The sequence below is a fragment of the Pan paniscus genome, chromosome 11, assembly GCF_029289425.2.
Source record: "Pan paniscus chromosome 11, NHGRI_mPanPan1-v2.0_pri, whole genome shotgun sequence".
NCBI lineage: Eukaryota > Metazoa > Chordata > Mammalia > Primates > Hominidae > Pan > Pan paniscus.
The window spans coordinates 5,483,352-5,503,507 of record NC_073260.2 but is presented as its reverse complement, the minus strand read 5'-3'; the positions used below and the strand labels follow the sequence as shown (position 1 = coordinate 5,503,507).

Below are 20,156 nucleotides of genomic sequence, written 5' to 3'. Positions count from 1 at the left end.
GATAAATGAGTGACGGGCTGATGAGTGGACAGACGGACAAACTGAAGAATGGATGGGTGGATGGGTGGCTTGATGGGTTGTAGGGTGCTTGAATGATGGGTGGGTGGGTAGATGTATCGATGAGTGGACGGATGGACAGACTGATGAATAGACAGGGGATGGGTGGCTTGGTGGGTGCGTGGATGGGTTGTAGGGTACCTGGATGGGTGGAAGGATGAAAGAATGGACAGGCAGATGGGTAGATATATACGTGGATAGATGATGAATGAATGGTAGATGAGTAGATAAGTGAGTAGATAGAAGAATAAAAAGAAGGAAGGAAAGAAGGCAGAACAGAAGGGCAGAACAGAAGGGGGGGATGGGAAGGAGGGAGTGAGAGGAGAAAAGCAATAATAAAATCCATTAGATGAGCCAGAGAAGTATTCTCAGTGGGCAAATTGGCAGCTCAGCAAGTTCATCTGACAATGGCTGTGATGATCTGGGAGTGGAGCAAAGAGAGAAACTCAGCTGCATTTTGTCTTTTAAAGACAGACACAGGCAGATCCCTGCCCCACTGCAGAAGCTCAGGCTGGCTGTTCACGCCCCCCTGCCAGGCTGCCAGCCCTGCTTCTCCTGACCGTCTCCAGCAAGAGGGAGCTCATCTACACCAGCCACGCAGTAAACAGCCAGTTACTGTATTTCTGAACAAATGGGTCTCCTTTACACCATCATCCTCATGGTGGCAGCCGCAAAGAGGACACACCAGTGTTCCCTAGCCCTGCCACTCGGCTAGCGGTGCAGGGTGAGGGCACAGCCCCTGTTGACCCATTGGGCCCCCCTTGCCATTTCTGTGCTGCTCACCCCAGGTCGCACTGGCCAATGTGCACCATGCACTTCCCGTGTGCCAGGCCCAGAGAGTCACCCGATTCTCTCACTCAGTCCTTATGAAAACCCCACACACGAGATGTCATAGTCACCCTATTCACAGACGACATCCCAGGTCTAGGAGGTGGCAAGACTGGATTCCAGCCACCAGCCACTCAGCTGTCAGGTAAAAGTTGTGGCAGGCCCAGGACAGCAGGAACAGGTTCAAAGCCTTCTCCGTGGGGCCAGGTGCACACTCCTGGTGGCCAGTGGGCCAGGTTGTGGCTTTAGCACAGCAAAGGTCAGTGTTCTGCTGCCCCTGCAGATGTGGCCTCCCTCTACCCTAGGGCCACTCATTCCTTCCCAAGTGTGGGTCTCCAGTCAGCAAGCATGGGGAGAGGGTCCTCGGCCAAGAGAGGGTGGAAGGCTCGGTACAGAGCTGCCCCCAGGCTGAGCAGCAGAACTGGACACTAGGCCAGGTCTAGTGCATGGAAAAGGAATCCCTCAGGCACTGGGGAGGCCCTGCCCCAGCGGCCTCTGCTGACACTTGCTTGTCCCCTCTCTGCACTATGAGTCCCACCCACCAGTGGTAACTCCCACAGGTGTGGCAGGTTCCATCTGACAAGCACCCAAAAGGCTAGAGCGGGGCAGGGAATGGCCGAGCGGAGTCTGCATCACCCTGCACTACAGCCAACCCACACATGCCGCCCCCCTTTGCTGCACCAAAGCGCTTCCCCACCCAGGGCCAGCTCTGTCACTAGCCTTGGCTGCCACATCAGCATTGGCATCCCTAAACCAAAAGAAACCAAGCCAGGCCTGAGTGCCCTGGGCTCTCCCTCCCCATGCCAACACTGCCCAGACAGGACAGCCGAGCACCCTCCCTTCACCTGTCCTCACCATGAGGAGCACCAGCCCTTGAGAACCTGCAACCAAGCCCCAGGGAGGATCCAAAACACTCTGGGTGACTGCTGCTCCCGCTGGCATGATCCCTACATTCAGACTCAACTGTTGGAGATACTGGGATACAGAATGAGCAAGATCCAGGCCTGCCGGGAGCTCCCAGTGCAGAGATGGGTGTGGGCACATGAGCATATATACACACAGGTGTGCGCACACACACACACACCCATCTGCACATACACACACACTCCATGAACCTGCACACACACCCCCATCTGCACATGCACATACATACCCCATGCACCTGCACACACACATCTGCATATGCACACACACCCCATGTACCTGCACACACACAAATCTGCACATGCACACACACACCCATGTGCACCTGCACACATACATGCACTCATCTGCACACACACACACGCACATACCCATATGCACACACAAACACACACCCATGTGCACCTGCACACACACCCCCATGTGCACATGTACATACACACATGCGCACACCCATACACACGCACCATCTACCACAGTTTGTTCTGCCTAAACTTGGAGGCCCCAGCCACGGCTGGACGAATGCAGAGCAGGAGCAGTGGTGCGAATGAGGCAGTGACCATGCTAGGCCGGAGAGCTGGGGCTGCCCAATGCTACTCCTCACTGAGTTGCCCTTGGCTTGTGCTACTGACCAGGGCAACAGGGGCCTGGGGTGTGGAAGAGGTGCCAGATTGATGGAGCAAGCCAGCTGGTGACTCGAGCCTACCCTTCAGAGAGCTGGCCGCTGTGACCAGAAGCAGGCTGGAGGGGGCCGGACCCCAGCCTCAAAGCCCAGCAATCCAAAGGTGGCCTCTTCTGACCTCCCCTCCCCAGGAAGGAGTTTAATGTCTTCCAATTACTCCCCTCCCACTCCCTATGCAGAGGAGGTTGAATCCATTATTGTAATGAAAGGAAAGAAAAGGAAAAAAAGACTCTCCAATTAGGCTGGCCCAGGGACTCACATGTCATCCTGTCCCTTCACAGCAGACCCACTGAGGACAGGTGGCCAGGATGTTTGATGTCACCAGGTGGGACAATTAAACCCATCTTGCTGGCGGGATGAGCTGCTAAGCATATAATGACTGCCACCTCCCGTCCCCATCTCCTCTCAGCCCAATTACCTGGAATTAAGCAGGCAACACCAGATGGGAGAAGGGACACCAGCCCAGATGGAAGAAAAAGGGACACCAGCCCGGATGGAAGACAGCGGAGAGAGCCGGGGATGCTGTGCCCAAGAGAGAAGGCTACAGGAGCCACAGCAATGTCTTCAAACACAGCAAAGACTCAGGGGAGAAGAGGCCAGGACTCGTGGGGCAGGACAAGGTGTTGGCATGCGGACCCTTCACCTTGGCTCACAGTGTGCAGAGAGGGTAGCACACTCGTTCACGGAGGGGTGGGAACTGCAGAGTCTGCCAAGGCCCATTCATGGAGCCTCCGGCTGAGATGTCTCACATGAGAGGTATTTGGTACCTTGTAGGTGATTCGGGAAGGCAAAACCAGGTTTGGGAGTGGAAGTCAAGGACGCAGCCCTCACCACTGCACAAACAGACTTTCTCATTATCAGGGCCAGCCAGCAAGGCACGGGGTTCCAGTGCTCTCCCGGCCACTGCAGGAGCAGAGGCTAAAAGGAAAGAACTCAGCAAGAGGCTGTCTCTGCAAGCTGCCTCCGTATCCCGGGAGGGCACCCGGCCTCTCCCCGCACGAGCCGCATCTTAGGTCTCGTTGCCCAGTGCTCCGGGATAAAGCCTGCCACCCGCCACCAGCTCCCCCTGCACACGGGAAGACCAAAAGGTGGGTCCTCGGAGCCATAAGGAAATGCGAGGTCACCGCTTCCAGTTCCTAATGCTTTGTCGTGCTTAGATTCAATACGGGTATGTCTGATATTCTGAGAATTCACTTCAAATTGAAACAGGAAGTTCCAGCTTACCTCCATTTCTCTCACTCCAACCTCAGCCTGACCCCTGTCCCCTGCCTTGCAGCCGTCACAGCAATGCTAGTCACAGGAGCCAAAAGGTGGAAACAGGCCAGAGTTCATCACGTGATAAACGGATACGCAAAATATGGCCTAGCCACACAATGGAATGTTCCACGGCCATAAAGAGGAATGACGCAATGACCGGCTACGGCTGGGTGAACCTTGAAAACAAGATGCGGGGTGGGAGAAGCCACGTGCGAAAGGCACGCACCGTATGATTCCATGGACATGAAACATCCAGAACAGGCAAACAGAAAGCAGGCTGGGGGCTGCCTGAGGCTGGGGAGGGCGGTGACTGCTCATGGCGACCGGTTTCTTCCTGGGGCGTGAAGATGTTGTGAAAGCAGATAGAGGTGGTGGTTGCACGACATGGTGAAAGTACTAAATGCCACTGAATTGCGTACTTTACAAGGGTTACATTTATGTGATATGAATGTATTTCAATTTTTAAAAGTCAGAAAGCAGAAGACAGGGTGGCAGGGCTGGGCCAGGATGAGACAATCAGAGCCAGGAGCCCAGCCCAGTGAGGAGCCAGGGCTGAGCCCCCACCGGGTCCCCATGCTGGTATGTGCCCCCCCACCGGGACCCATGCTGGTATGTGCCCCCCACTGGGACCCCATGCTGATATGTGCCCAGACACGCCACATAGCTGGGCCTTCAGACAGCCTCCCAGCCAATCCAGGGGGCTCTGCTCCTGCTCTAACAGGTCACCAGAGAGTTGGAGTTGGTGGCTTCAAGCAACACAGACTCTTACAGCTCAGGGGGTCAGAAGTCTGAAGCGGGTCTTAGGGGCTGGCGTCAAGGTATCGAGGGGCTGGTCCCTTTCAGGAGGTGCCGGAGAGAATTTGTCCCTTACCTTTTCCAGCTTCCGAAGCTGCCTGCATTCCTTGGCCCACAGCCCCATTGCTCTAACTCTGCCTCTGCCGTCACATCTCCTTTTTCTGACTCTGACCTTCCTGCATCCCTCTTAAAATTATGTGTATTTACATCTGCAAAAACCCTTTTCCTTGTCACACTCTCAGGGTTCGGGGGTTAGGACATCCACCTAGCAGCCGCGGGCCTTCAACAGGGACCAGGTGCTGCGCTGCACGGTGCACAGACACAGAGCAACCCCGTGAGGCAGAGTCATGCTCCCAGCCTACAGAAGAAGAGACAAAGGTTCCAAGAGCATCCCTGCCCAAGGTCATTTGGCTGACAGAAGCTTCCTTCATGGGACCTGACCTCCCAGCCTGAGGGCACCTTTCGGTTTCCTTCTCAGGAAGTCCTACCCTTCACCATCTCCTCCCTCCCAGCCGTTCAGAGCTGTGATGACCCCAAATTAGGGCACCCCCAATCTGGAGGGCTAGCTCCGGCCACAGCAAGACCCACATCCCCACACGCCTCGCTGGGTGCCTTCCACAAACCCCTCTCCCACTCTACAACCACAATCCTCCCCCTTGCCCCCCTTCCCCAACACGTTTGATCCCCCAGCCGGCACCAGGGCGGGATTCTTACATTAAGTCTCCAATTCATCAGCCTCTGAGAAGTATAATTGGGGCTTTTATGGAAAATCAGCTCATTATGCAAAGTGCAAGGGTTGTGAAAATGATTTTTTGAAGGAGCACGTTGGGCTCCTACCCAGCCATGAAATGAGGGAGAGATTCTTCAGGGCTGTGGGCTTGGCTTGTGGGTTTTCAAGAAGGAAAGAGTTGTGTTAAACTAGAACCTTTTGCTAATCACTAACACTACAAAACGCTCGAAATGAAATAGTGTCTTGTGAAGTGCTGGTGGCTGCCCCAGAAGGTTCAATTCCCCATGGAAATCCCAGCCCATCCGGAGCAAGGTGGGACATTGCTCAGACGCAGCCACCAAGTGGGGCTGCCTGGGAGGGTTGCCTGTCACCTGTCTCCTGAGCTCCCGGGTGAGCGTGTGAACCAGTGGAGGTCTGCGCTCAACCCCAAGGGCTGCAGAGGGAAAGGACCCAGGAAAAGTCCCAGAGTGGGGCTCAGAGGAGGGAGGGTGGAGGAGAAGGGCAGGAAAGCCAGGCCCCGGGGAGGAGAGCCTGCAGAGGTGTCTTCCTGCAAAGCCTCGCTCTGCGCCCGGGAGGCCCTTCCCTTTGGCCTGCAAACACCTCCCCTTCGTCTCTCATGTCTGCCTATCCTGTGTGCAGAAAGGGGTAACTGAGCAGACTTGGGGTGCTCAACCCCTCCACATGCCAAAGACAAGACTGGCTCTTGCTCAGCTCCTAGGAGATGACCTCTAACCTCTAAGCCCCGGAGTGTCTGCCAGATAAGCCCTCCGGATAAGAGCGTCTTTGTATACCTGAGGCGTTGGGCCACGCAGAGTATGCTCACAATGTGGTTTATGGTGGGGCTGTGGGCATGCAGGATCAGTGTGGCCTCTGCAGGCGCTGGGGATGGAGTAACTAAGGTCGGCCTCACAGGCATGCCCAACCCCACCGGCCACCAGTGAGGACCCACACTCCAGGGCTTGGGTGGGCTTCTGTGGGTGGCAATGTTCTGTGGCTGTGGCCACACGTGCCCTGCTGTCACACACCGTTGCTGGGAGAACTGAGCACTATGCAGAAGGCTCTATGGGGAGGGGATAAATGGAAACCCACGCCCGATGTATCCTGGCTCCACCCCGGGGCCTTTTCCATTTGTTGATTTGACTCTAGATCTTTCTCTGCAACCATAATGGCTTCTCCTGGTGAATCTGAGAACCCGAGGATGGTCTTGGGGACCCCACACACACCCTGCTACTGTCACTGAGTGTGTTTACTGAGCCCTTCTCTGGGCCGAGCCCTGAGCCCTGGAATTTACAGGTCTCATCTCAATAAATCCGAGACGCCCCCAGTGTTTATCCTCATCTTGCAGATGTAAAAAGGGAGGCTCGGGGAGACATCTCCGGCATGAGGCCCACAGCTAAGCAGGACACAGACTTCAGAGCTGGGTCCACCGACATGCAGCCCTGGCTCGTCACACCTCCACTCGGGTCTCCTGTGGGGTGGCAGCCTTCAGGGCTGGGGTCTACAGTCCCAGTCCAGGGGGCCACTGTGCCCACATGCTGCCTGGGCAGTTCCCCGACCTGAGAGGGAAGAGGGCAGGTTTCCCTGTACATCTGCCAGCCCCAGGACCAGGGCCAGCAAGCAGGGCCAACCGACTGCTCTGCCCATCCTGGGAGGAGCGGCAGCGTGAAGCACCAGCAGCATCCTCTTGGGTTGGCTGGGTGGAGGGGCCAGAGACGTGGGGGACGGAGGGGGTGGCCCGGAGGGAGGGTGCCCACCCCGGGCCTCAAAGGGCCTCCCCATTCATCAATCAGCAGGACACACATGCAGGACAGATGCAGGGCCAGCCCTTTCCATGGTCCTCACCACCCCCAAAGGCACCAGTGGGCTCCCGTTGCCACCTGTAAACCCCAAGAGAAACAGGCTCTCAGAGCTGCAGATGGGGCACCTCAGCCTCAGGAGGGCAGGGGCATCGAGAGCCTGACACGGGCACAGCTGGGACCCAGGACTGTGATCAAGGACTGTCTGCAGCAGGAGAGGGGATAGGGCTGTGGGCACCTGCGGCAGGACCACGCCAATGCCAAGCCGGGCCAATTGCCTCCCCAGGAACAGAATCAGGTCACTCGTCTGACGTGGGGTCTGCAGCACCAGGCCTCCAGTTTGGAAGAATGTCTAATGGATTTGGAGAAGAGATCAAAAGTCTAGTATTTTGTGCAGGAGCAATTAAAATGACTGATTTTTTGTTGCATGAATCTCTTTCCTGCCTAATATGTAAAAAAAAAAAAAAAAACCAAAACAGGCTGGGGAGTATAACCACGCCACTGACAGTACTGTATTGTCATGGGCTGGTGGAAAGGAGAAGGAACCATCATTTCTGGAAACAAAAACAAACAAAAAACACATAGTCTTTGTATCCAGAAATGATACTTTTAAAAACAATTAAACATGTTTTAAACGGTGCCTATTACAGACTTTGCACCAGCTGGAAAACAGCCTATGCACCTGGCGGAGGGACTGGTGGGGCCTCAGAGGCATTAGTTATCCTCTAGAAAGTACTCAGGGTGCTGGGCACCGGGGTTTTGACTGCTATTCTTTATGCCCCAAATGTGTTCTAAATATTCTTTTGTATGTGCTTAATATTTAATTTTAAGAGTCTATCCATGGCCGGGCGCGGCGGCTCACACCTGTAATCCCAGCACTTTGGGAGGCTGAGGTGGGCAGATCACCAGGTCAGGAGATCGAGACCATCCTGGCTAACACGGTGAAACCCTTTCTCTACTAAAAATACAAAAAATTAGCCGGGCGTGGTGGTGGGTGCCTGTAATCCCAGCTACTCAGGAGGCTGAGGCAGGAGAATGGTGTGAACCCGGGAGACGGAGGTTGCAGTGAGCTGAGATCGCGCCACTGCACTCCAGCCTGAGTGACAGAGTGAGACTCCAGCTCAAAAAAAAAAAAAAAAAAAGAGTCTATCCTATATTTCACATTTTTTAAAAACCTCAATTGAAAGGAATTTCCGTGTCCTCTGAGAATCCAACAACGGAAGTCCCTGTGGGTTTAGGAACATTTACCCCTGCCCAGTGCCTCTGTGAACCTGAGCAAATGGCCCCCACCAAGGGGCAACTGCGCCACCCAAAAGCTCCAGTACCATCGTCCTGGGACCCCCAGCCTGTAGTCATACACAGCATCCCCCATGGATCACATCAGGTTAAGGCCCCTTCCCAAAGTCAGGGCACCCTCATGATGTCACCTGTGCCCAGATGTGACCCCATCCTCGCTGCTCTCAGGCCAGGCTCTCTCTGCCATTCCAGCCTCTCCTTCTCACCCTGCTGGCCCCTGTCCTCCCAAGGGTCTCCCAGACACACGTCCCCACCCAATCAGGAACCTGGTCTCCCTGACCTCAATCTGTGGGTCAGAATCCACAGTGACCAGTTCTCATCTGGGGCTGTTCTCTCCTCTCACAGACGCCCAAGTGCCCCATCCAAGTGTCAGAAGCAGGAGGCCAGATCACAGGGGTCATGGGACCCTCTGAGGCTGAATTTTGCAGTCCAAGCAGAATAAACGGAGAGTGGAGAAATTCCTTGGCTTGGCTTGTCCAGTGCCCTGCACAGGGACCTGCAGCCCCTAAGCCAGGCAAGTCCACCATGCTCCGGCCCCATCCCTGCAAACAGACCCCAGCTACCTCATTCTCGGCACAGCCCCCGGTTCTGATGTGTGGAGAGTGCACTTAGGTAGGCAATGATCTGTGAAAGGATTAATTTGCTGATCTTATTACCTAAATCGAAAGAGATTTTGCAGCCGTCAGTAACATGCTTGCAAGATTTCCCCGGTGTGAGCTGAAGCCTCCCGCCCCCCACACCCCTTCCTGCAGCCGCCAACAGGTTACGCGACAACACACTGCAAATGCATGATAAAGACACAGGCAGAGGGCATCTGCTTCCAACCCCAGTATCTGTGACAAGGCACGCTGGTGTCGATGGAGATGAAAGGACCCGGCCTTGGCAGCGCACTCCGGAGAGCTCACCTGATGCCTTTGTTCTGCGCGATGCTGTGCAGGGAGAGCCTCGACACCGCGGAGATGACCTGGGGGAGACAAGAAAAGACGCTCCTGTAATTTCACAGGAAACCAGAAAGGCATCACAGAACTGGGGACGGTGCTTTGCAGGACGTCGAGAACCGTTACCTAAGCACATCGCATCTGGGTAAGAAACATGGCATAGCGTTTTGTAGGCTAGATACTTGTTTTGTATTTGCTGAGCAAAACTTGTCATTTGGACGTGCTGGTATTTGCGGGGCACTGCTGCACTCCCGGCTCCTGTGGCCACGCTGCTAACAACTCCCAAGCCGCTTCTCACCAAGAAAGGGTCTGTTTTGTCAGGGGCTGCCAGAGGGCTTCACCGAGGCCACCCTTAAAGGGCTCACTCATCCCATGCTGCTGTTCTGCAAGGTACCATGTTACTAAGTACAGCTCGTGTTCACAGTAGGTGCCAACACATTTCAGAGATGGGGAAATGGGAGCCCAGAGAGGTCAAGTGACCTGCACAAAGTCACCCAGCAGCCAGGGCACCACCCACATGCAACTATCCCAGGGTGCTGCTTGCTTCCCTTCAAGCCCTCCCTTGCATGACATTTAAACAGATGCCTGGCTCCATGGAGGGCTCAGGATGCAGAAGGACAAGAGCTCCAGGTACACAGTGGCATGATGGGATCTCTCCTTGTCTCCCCTGGCCGGCAGACTGGTCAAGAGGAAGGTTTGGTGAGAAGCAGTAGCCGCTCCTCCTCCCTCTGCTCCGCCTAACCGGCCTGCCCCGTGATGTGGGCCTCCTCTGGATAGGCAGGACCCACCTGTCTCCTGGCATTGAAAGCCCAACACAGCTACTCCACAGATCTCCAAAGGGAACAGGTGGCAAGCAGGCCGGAGACAGGGCAAGAGGCTCTGCAGATGAATATGGGGAACCCGGGGTGGGGGACAGGGAGCTGGCAGGCCCAGGGGCACAGGTTGTCACACACATGATTGAGATGGGCGGGAAGCTGTCACAATTCACGGGGTGAATGGAGCTCCTGAGCGCCAGACTCAGGCCCTGAGGAGGCAGGTGCGGCCTCGACATTGAAATCGCACCAAGTACGTCTGTGAGTCCATGTGTGTGACAGCTCGCGTGTGTGGTCGTGTGTGCATGTTGCTTGTGCGTGCTACAAGTCTGTGTGTGCACTGCACGGCTGCGCGGCTGTATGTGCATGTGTGTACGTGTGTGTCTGGGGGTGGGCAACATGAAAAGGCCCATGATGGCCCTGTGCCAAATTCATAGACACCCTCCACTGGGTGCTGGCGTCATAGGAACGGAGCCCAGAGGGCGCTCTGTGTGCGGGACACCATACCAGGGAACCCCACGAGGCCATCCTGTGGTGCACATTGGCTAGACAGGAAAACCGAGGATCGGTCACTTGCCCAAAGCTCCCCAGCCAGATGCACTCCCCAGGCTTCCCTTCAGCCTGTTCCGCTTCCAGCAGCAATTTTCAAAAGGGGAAGAGGAAAGAAAATGAACCATAGAGACGGCGGGTTCGACCAACGAGGCGGCGGCTGAGTGCTGCCTTCCTGTAGGTGCTCGTGATTCGGGACCGGCGCTCAGGGAAGCTGGGGTTGTGGAAGGACAGGGTCCTTCTGTGCTTCCTCAGACAAGACTCGATGGGCCGATTATGCGGCCGGCCCAGCCGCACTCCCATGCTGATGCTACAAGGGGCCTTTCACAAGTAATGAGGAACTTGGCTCTGGAGTATTTTTGGCTTTTAAGAGCTCTAAGCATTTAGGGAAAACAAAAATGAAAGCAATATTGCTGTATGTCCTTATAGTTATTTGGAAGAATGTTAGATCCCAAAGGGTTTGGCAACTACAGGGCACCCGAGTCCCCTCTCACACACCTCCCACGGCAGACGTGGCTGATCAACCCCTCCGAGGAGCCGGGCACAGGCCCAGAGCCCTCCTCCGTGGAGTCTAAGGAGGCACCGGCATTCGGTCAGCGCTGACACACAAGAACCTGTTGGTCAACCTGGAGTCAGCGCAAAGGCCCCAGGTCGGGTTGTACAGATGGAACCGGAGACAGAGAGGAGGCGTGGCGGGCGAGCCAGCCAAGGCCAGAACACGGTTCTCCTGCGTCCATGCGTCTGTGGCCCCTGTGGACAATTTCTACAGCTGCTATGACCACAGCAGCCTCAGCCCCGAGCTTGGGGCGCTTTGCCCCAGGATGAACGTGTCGCGAGCAGCTGATGAAGGGCTCTGGAGGGCCTGCAGCATCGATGGGGCAGCCCCTTCCATGGGTTCAGCATGGCCAGCTATGCTGGAGGAGCCCTGGCCCTCCATCGGCCTGAATTTCAGGCTTCCTAGCTGGCACTGGGGATGGGGGGAAGCTCAGAAGCCCACCACGGGGAACCACACTCCAGTGACCCAAAACCCAGGGCAGGGGCTGCTGGAGCAGACACCGGACCCCTGAGATAGCCATGGGGTCAGATGGGGCAAAGCCGGCCCCATGTGAAACCCACTGGCCTGAAAGGTTAGGAGCAGAAGTACCTCCCTGCAGGAGGAGGGATGCCCTACAGTAGCTCCCCAGGGCACCTCTGGCTGTGCCCACCCCACTCCCAGGACAGACAGAGAGCTGGGTGTCCCCAGGGGCCCGGCTCGCAGGCAATGATCAAACACCTCTTAGCCCACAGCCCCAGCCGATTCTTCCGATATCGCAAATGTCAAAGGATGACATTTTCCCTACTTTTATTACCTCGTCTGTTCCGAGTCCCAGTTAACAAACGAATGAAGACGCACAGCTGCATTTCCCTTCCTGCCTCCCTCCCTCTCCCGCAGACAGCCGCCGGGTCAGGAGGAAAGGAATGTGTGTGTGCTGGGGACGAGGAACAGGGAGGAAAGACAAGGGGAATGATGTGCCACTCAAAACGACCAGGCATGCTGGGGAGCCCACCTGCACCGCCAGCTCCCAAAGCTTCAGGCCTCTGTGCCATTCACCAACGTCCAGGCCTCACCAGGCCACGCTTGGTAAGACTCACTGAGGAACGAGGTGGGGACTGGAGAGCTCAGAGGACAGGCTGTGGTGGTTGAGTCTGGATCCTGGATGGCAGCCCTGGCTCCGTCCCCACCCAACCATGGCCTGCTCTGACCTCAGGTTCCAAGACACCGGCAGCCCGTCAGCCTCCACACAGCCACAGCACAACCTTTTAAGGGCGGCACTTTAAAAGACAGACCCTAGGTCCTACCCCCTCCACCCCACAGGCTCTGGGGCCTGGGAATCTGCATTTATAGTTCAGGGCCCATATGGCTGGATATGCAGCCCGCTGGGGCCCTCTGTCCCCTAAGGACTGGCCAGATGGGTAACGCCACAGACTGGGTCAAAGCCTGCGGGAAGCCAGGAGCACATCCCAATTGTCCACTTGTGGACGCCTCGCAGAGCCAGGGTCCCTGAAGCCCCTCCACAATGGACAGGGAAGCAGAGGGTTCAGGAAGGACACAGGAAAGGGCATGCGGTCTGTGAGCTCCTCCAGGGTAGGAACAAAGTTGGCTTTGCTGAATGATTTATCTCCAATGTCTTCACGTTGTAGGCCCATCAGCTGTAACTCCACCTGAGAAACCTTCAGATCACAGTGACTGTAAATGCAAAGCTCTATGCTGCAGGTTCAGCAGAGGATAGGAAGCCTCAGTGATCCCAGAGCCCAGGCACCGAAAACTCCACGTGATGGGTCCTTCCGCAAAAACACTTCGGCATTTTTACTTTACTGCACCAAGTTTCCAAACTGAGGACAGAGGTGCTGTGCTCACAGTATTTGCAACTTAAACATCCACAATCAAAACTCAAGACAGGGCCAGGAAGAAAAAGGAAACGTAGACTGCGGATTCACTGTAGGACAATCACCCAATCTTGCATGGCCTTCTGGAAAGAACCCAGATGTCTAGCTATTCACATGTGACCTCATCCCAGTCTCCACTGCCCCTTCTGCACTTTCCCTCTGCATCTTCTGCCTCACTTCTTTTTCACACCTCCTGTAACTTCATTCCTCTGTGCTGTATTCTTAGTGACTTCCTCGGTTCTGTCTTCTGATTCATTAATTCTCCCTTCGGCTCCACCTAGACTACTGTTTAAGACACATACTGAGTTATTCATTTCAACAATCTCAATTTTCATTTTGAGAATTTCTATTTAGATCTTTTCTCAAATTCCATCTGTTCTTTTTGTCTTGCTTGTTTGCTCATCATTTTCTCTTCTTTTCTTTTGCATTCTGTTCCTTTTTTCCGAGAATAGAAATTCTCTCTCATCGACTGCATCTGCTAGCCCCCTCCCACATGCTGATTTGTTTCTTTTTGAGCACCAGCTGGCTAGTCTGGTAAACATACATATATTCACAGATTATATGTATTGTGTATAAACACACGTATATATTGTTCTATGCTGTAAGTGCATCCTCAGTGGGAATTATTTTCCATGGGTGGAGGGAGCCCCCAGGCTCTGAGAGACATAACTATGAGGCTCTCCTGGTTTCCCCCGGCTTTCAGGCCCCACTCCATGCCTGGTGCCAAAGCAGGGTGGATCCTGCCAGAGACTGTTTCCCTGCCCAGCCTGGGATGGTCAGCTGCTTCTGTGTGCCAGGGTACAGCTCTCTGGTCCCCATTCCATGGCCCTCTCAGCCTTCCTGGCTCAGCTCTCTGCACTGCCTCCATTCCATCTCCCTCACCTCCACCATGATGCAACCCCAGCTGTTAGGGCCCAGGCCCTAGGGTGGGCCTGGTTCCAGACCTCCCAGGGGGTGGGTGGGGAGCCAAGCTGGCCTGCCTCCTCTTTCTGTCTTTGACATCCCTCTTGGTTTCTGACAATTGAGGATTTCCCTTTCTAGTTCTAAGCCTAGTAATCATGTTTCAGTTTGCATTATTTCATTTAAAGAGGGATTCTATGTGTTGAGGGGAGGGGAGGAGCCCACGCTCACTGGACCACTGTGTTTTGTAGAAATCCCTACACCTTCTGCAGAGCAGGAACTCACAAGAACCTCCAAGCAAAACAACCATCAAATCCCCATGAGACTGCAGCCCATCGGTGGGAGTGAGGACACGCCTACTCAACATCAGTCAGTGTGGGGGCAACTGCACTGCGATGATTTTACAGGTGTGTGCGGTGGCTCACGCCTGTAATCCCAGCACTTTGGGAGACCAAGGTGGGCAGATCACTCGAGGTCAGGAGTTTGAGACCAGCCTGGCCAACATGGTGAAACCCCATCTCTATTAGGAATACAAAAAAATTAGCTGGGCATGGTGGCACATGCCTGTAGTTCCAGCTACCTGGGAGGCTGAAGCAGGAGAATGGCTTGAACCCAGGAGGTGGAGGTTCCAGTGGGCCGAGATTGCGCCACTGCACTCCAACCTGGGCAACAGAGCAAGACTCCGTCTCAAAAAAAAAAAAAAAAAAAAGAGGAGCCTGCCAATTTTGCCATTATGATGATAGATGATGGGGTGGTGTCTGTTTAGCACATGTCACAGGGTGGCAGCGTGGGGCAGTGACACGGAAGTGGGAACTCTGGGCTGCACAAGTTCAGGTTTGAATGTCAGCCTCCCCCTCGAAGCTGGGGCAAACTCTCAGCCTCCCTGAGCCTGTTTCCTCAACAGTAAAACACGGTCCTAACAGAGGTCTCGTCACAAGGCTGCTGGGGCCTGCAGGAGGACACGCCCCTGGAGGGGACACAACACCGCCCGTGAGTGCCGAGTGAGGACACGGCCATGGGTCTGCTGAGGGTCCCGGCACTCCCTGCAGAGCCGGAGCAGGCGTCTGTCCACATAGGGTACCACGGGGTCCTCAGAGCAGGTCTGCAGCTGGGCAGGCCAAGGCCAGCATCAAGGCTCAACACCCAGTGCCCACCAGGCCTCCCTCCAGGAAGCCCATCTCGCCAGGTGGTGCGTGCGCAACTCTAGCTTTCTCTTTCTGGTGCCTTGGAGAGATGGAAGCCAAAAAAGTGACCCAATCACCCTGCACTTGAGCCAGTGAAGCCACTGAGTGCCCCCATGGTGGGGCCGCCTGGGGCCCTAAGGAAGGGTGCCACGTGCTCTGAAAAGGCTCACAAGTCCCCGGCACCCTACAGGCCCCTCTCTGACCCTCGTCAAGCCTCCAGGAGTACTGGCTTTGCTTAGAGCCTCTGGAGGGAATCTCCCTTTCCAGGACCCCCTGGCAGGGACAGCCACACCCTCCTGGCCACCACCTACAGACCCCAATGCACCAGGTGAAGACAAGAGTAGCAACAGCCAACGGTTTTCAGTGCCCCGCAAGCCCTGTGAAGTGCTAGACCTGAGATGTCCCACCCAGCTCTCGCCACCTGGAGCTGGAAAGGACATGCACCTTCTCCCAGGAGAAGCAAGGCTCTGTCGCATCCAGCGACCCATCCCCGGTCCTCTAGCTGGACGACTGAGGATGCCAACAGCTGCCAGGAGAAATAGTCCAGTGTGGGGCGGTCCACCTGGCCCCGGCTCAGCTGAGTGCTGGGCTCACAGCAGCCTCCAGCATCGTTTCCTGAACCATTGGAAATCAGCCACTCCTCCCACACCGCCTACAGGAATTGCTCAGACAGGGATCTGAGGTCTCAGGAAGAGTCCCAGCTGTTCCCCACCCAAGGCCCCAAGTGCACCTCGGACAGACAGACCAGGAGACTTGGAGTGAGAGAGCCACTGGCTTCTCCAACGATTGTTAACTGTCTTGTTCCATGTTTAAAAGTCCCCTTCATCTTGAGGAAACTTCCCAAGGTGGCCACGGGAATCCTCGCTGCCCTCCATGCTTCTCGATCTGAAGTAACGGTCGGGTCCTGACTCAACCCGACTGCTGTGAGCTACCCGGGGCTCGGGTCTGTGCGGCAACACGAGGGGCAACCTGCCCACAGCACAGCAGGCGCCGCATCCCCGTGAGGTGGGGCGCGGTGGGGAGAAGGAAGAGAAATGAGTCTTCTGGCTCTGGCCAGGAGATGCTCTGCGAAGGGGGAAGAGCCCAGACTGCCCTGGGTTCAAATCTGCCCTTCCCGGGCACCGTGCTGAGGCTCCCTGAGGCTGGGATGGCTTATCTGTGAGATGGGGATAACAGTGTCTACCCGTGTGGCTGTAGGTGAATGAGACGGAGCCTGGCCCAAAGCAGGGACTCGCGCACAGCTTGCGGAAAGGGGACTGTGCCCGATCAGAAGGCCCACGGAGGGACTCATGGCTGCACTCCATCCTCCACTTGCTCGAATGAAGAAACAAAAACAGAGCAAAGTACTAGGCTCAGGGCCAGAAGCGTGCATGTTTGTTATGACTTTAGAAGATACCCAGAACCCCTGAAGTGTCCCACCATCTCCTGGGAATGCCGCTCTGGCCTGTCCTATCCCTGTAGCCCCACAGCTTCCCCTGGTACTTGGGATGTGAACCTGAGCACGTGGTTCCTCCAGCCAAACCTCAGTCAAGACACTCAAGCCAGGCAACGGTGACCCAGAACAATGACCCAGGTGGATGCAGGTGTGCCTTACAAAGGGAAATCAAGCTGGGTGCAGTGGCTCATGCCTGTAATCCCAGCTACAGCCTCACTTGAGATGAGGAGTTCGAGACCAGCCTCGGCAATATGGTGAGTCCCCATCTATTTATTCTTTTTTTTTTTTTTGAGACAGAGTTTCATTCTTGTCACCCAGGCTGGAGTGCAGTGGCACCATCTCCGCCCGCTGCAACCTCTGCCTCCCAGGCTCAAGCGATTCTCCCGCCTCAGCCTCCTGAGTAGCTGGGGATTACAGGCAAGTGTTACCACACCTGGCTAATCTTGTATTTTTAGTAGAGATGGGGTTTCAGCATGTTGGCCAGGCTGGTCTAACCTCAGGTGATCCGCCCACCTCGGCCTCCCAAAGTGCCGGGATTACAGGCAGGAGCCACCACACCCAGCCCCATCTCTTAAACAACGACAACAACAAAGTCTTTAAGGCCAGGTGCAGTGGCTCACACATGCAATCTCAGCACTCTGGGAGGCTGAGACAGGAGGATTGCTGGAAGCCAGGAGTCTGAGGCCAGCCTGAGCAATACAACAAAACTCTATCTCTACAAAAAATAAAAAAATAAAAATAACCAGATGTGGTGGCATGCACCTGTGGTCCTGGCTACTCGGGAGGCTGAGGTGGGAGGATCACTTAAGCCCAGGAGGTCGAAGCTGCAGTGAGCTAGAATCATGCCACTGCACTCCAGCCTGGGCGACACAGTGAAACCCTATCTCAAAAATAAGTAAAAATTAAAAAGAAATTGGAGTCCTGAGCCATACTGGCGACCATGTGATGAGCCATCCGCCGACCCAGCCTGCTCTCAGAGGCTCTGCCGATCAGAAGAGCTTTCTGGCCCCGACTCTCCGACTGTCATTAGCAATCAGTAAGCAGGAACTGCACAGACCTGGCCCCAGCCGCAGACCTTCCTTATCAGCCATTACCACGCATCTGGAAACACACACACACGCAGCCCAACGGAGCCAAATGGCAAGATTATCAAACTCATTTGAATATGTTGCCCCGGAAACTCACCTATCTGCCTTGGAAATCTACAGCTACTATTGCTGCATATTCAGAAGCAAATCATTATAAATTACTTTCTCTAACTCAGCCTGTGTTATCCTTCATTTTTTTTTCTTTTTTCACGTGGAAAGCACGGTCAGAAAAAAACTTGGGGTACTTGCCTTCAGAATGACAAGCGACCATCGTGTAGTGATAATTACAAAACATGTGCAATCACAGCTTCACATTCAGGTTTTACCACCAGGAGGAGGCTGGAAAAACAAAAGCAAGCAGGAAAGGCACTTCTCAGCCACTGCATTGGGCAATGGCAGGGCTGTGGGGCCCAACATCAATATCGGAAGTTTCTTCTAGAGAGCCGGCAGAGTGCAGGAAGAGAGGTGGGAGCCGCCCCCAGGCCCCAAGACAGCTGAGCGGCAAAATGAAAAATGCCACTCACTCGAGCCAGGCAACTAGCAGCGACTCTGAAGGGGAATGCATGAAAGGAGGGTCTGGTTGTCCTTACAAAGAAGATCAGGGCTCGAAAGTCATTTAGAAGGAAAGAAAAAGGTGAGAGCAACTTCTCTGTAAATAAACAGCTCAGAATTGGCCCACTCTTCCTGGAGCTTTCAACAGGATGTAAAATGATACCCAAATATATACTTCCTCATCTCAGTGGGTCTGGATCAACACCCTCAAATGCAGGAGTCTGAGAGACCACCTGAGCCTTGGGGACCAGCAGCCCGAATCTTTGTGTCTTACACTCTGTGGGTGCTCCTTGTCTATGACATAGATGGATAAGTCGGTGGGTGGGTGGATGGATAAGTGGGTGGGTGGGTGAACAGACGGATGGATCGGCAGATGAGTGGACAGGTGGGTGGATGGACAGATGGATGGATAAGTGGGTATGTAGGTGGATAAGTGGGTGGGTGGGTGGATGGATGGATAGATTGATGAGTGGATGGGATGGGCAGATGGATGGATAAGTGGGTAGGTGGGTGGGTGGATGGATAAGGGTATGGGTGAGTGCGTGGGTGGGTGGGTGGATGGATGGATGGATGAGTGGATGGATGGGCAGATGGGTAGACGGGTGGGTGGGTGGGTAGATAGATGGATGGATGGATGGATGGATGGATAAGTGGGTGGGTGGGTGAACAGATGGATGGATGGATGGGCAGATAGGTGGATAGATGAGTGGGTGGGTGGGTGGATGGATGGATGGATGGATGGATGGATGGATGGATGGATAAGTGGGTGGGTGAACAGATAGATGGATGGATGGGCAGATGGATGGGTGGGCAGATGGATGGATAGATGAGTGGGTGGATGAATGGATGGCTGGCTGGATGGATAAGTGGGTACGTAGCTGGGTGGGCAGATGGATGGATGGATGGACAGATGGATAGATAAGTGAGTGGGTGGGTGGATGGATAAGTGGGTGGGTGGATGGATGAATCGGGGGTGGATGGATGAATGGAGGGGCGGATGGACAGATGGTAAGTGGGTGGGTGGATGGATGGATGGATGAATAGATGGACGGACGGATGGATGGATGGATGGATGGACAGATGGATGGATTGATGGATGGATGGATGGATGGATGGTGGGTGGGTGGGTAGATGGATGCCGACTCAGAGAGATCCCTTTGCCCCAGTCCCTTCTGATGAAGTAAGGAGAGAAGAGAGAGAAGATGAGCCCCTGACGGCAGTCTCATACCTATCTCCCTGAGTCCCTAATACACCCTTGACAATTTCTGTACAAATGTCCTCCCTCATGGTGGGGGTCACAACCACCCACCATGGAGGCACCACTGACCCTATTTTGCCCCTGAGAAAACCCAAGTTCAGGGAGGTAACATGACTCGACCAAGGTCTCATTGCTGTGGGAGGCTGAAGCCTGGGTCTGACCCAAAGCCCAGCTCCTAACAGTAAGGTACCTGAGAGCCACCACCTGCCCAGGGGTGGGGGCCAGCCCTGCCCCTTCTGAGCCCCCAGCAGGTGGTTCAGGGACACAGCCTCCAGCTAGACCCTGGCTCCATGGGGTCCTCGCTCCACCCTTCCTCTGAGTGTCTGCCCCACTGGGAATGAAAGGTTGGGATTCTAGTCTGGAAGGTTCTCCCAGCTGGAATCACATCCAGGACTCTCAGGCACTGGCACAGAGGGCAGACCTGAAAATCCTTGTGAGCTCCTCAAGAGGGTGGCTGAGAAGCCCCCAGAGATGGCATAGCTGTGAACGGGACACTGGCCAGGGCCAGGGATGTGGGGAGACTGATCGTATGTGAACCAGGGCGTCAGTGACCTGGCCGACCCCAAGAGGGAAGAGAAGAAAGGGGCAGGGGCAGGGGCCAGCCCCAAAGAAAACTGCAAGCCCTGGCTTCCTCCCTGCATGCTCGGC

The 20,156-nt window shown here is 55.1% G+C and overlaps 1 protein-coding gene across 5 annotated transcripts in view; it reads right to left on the bottom strand.

Moving 5' to 3' along the window:
- VAV2 (vav guanine nucleotide exchange factor 2) overlaps positions 1-20,156 on the bottom strand; it is a 231,830-nt gene that overhangs the window by 90,042 nt on the left and 121,632 nt on the right. For all 5 annotated transcript variants that reach the window (XM_034929430.3, XM_055117497.2, XM_055117496.2 and 2 more), the window contains exon 3: positions 9,271-9,329. In XM_034929430.3, coding sequence (XP_034785321.1) covers positions 9,271-9,329 — 59 coding nt within the window. The remainder of the gene's footprint in view (positions 1-9,270; positions 9,330-20,156) is intronic.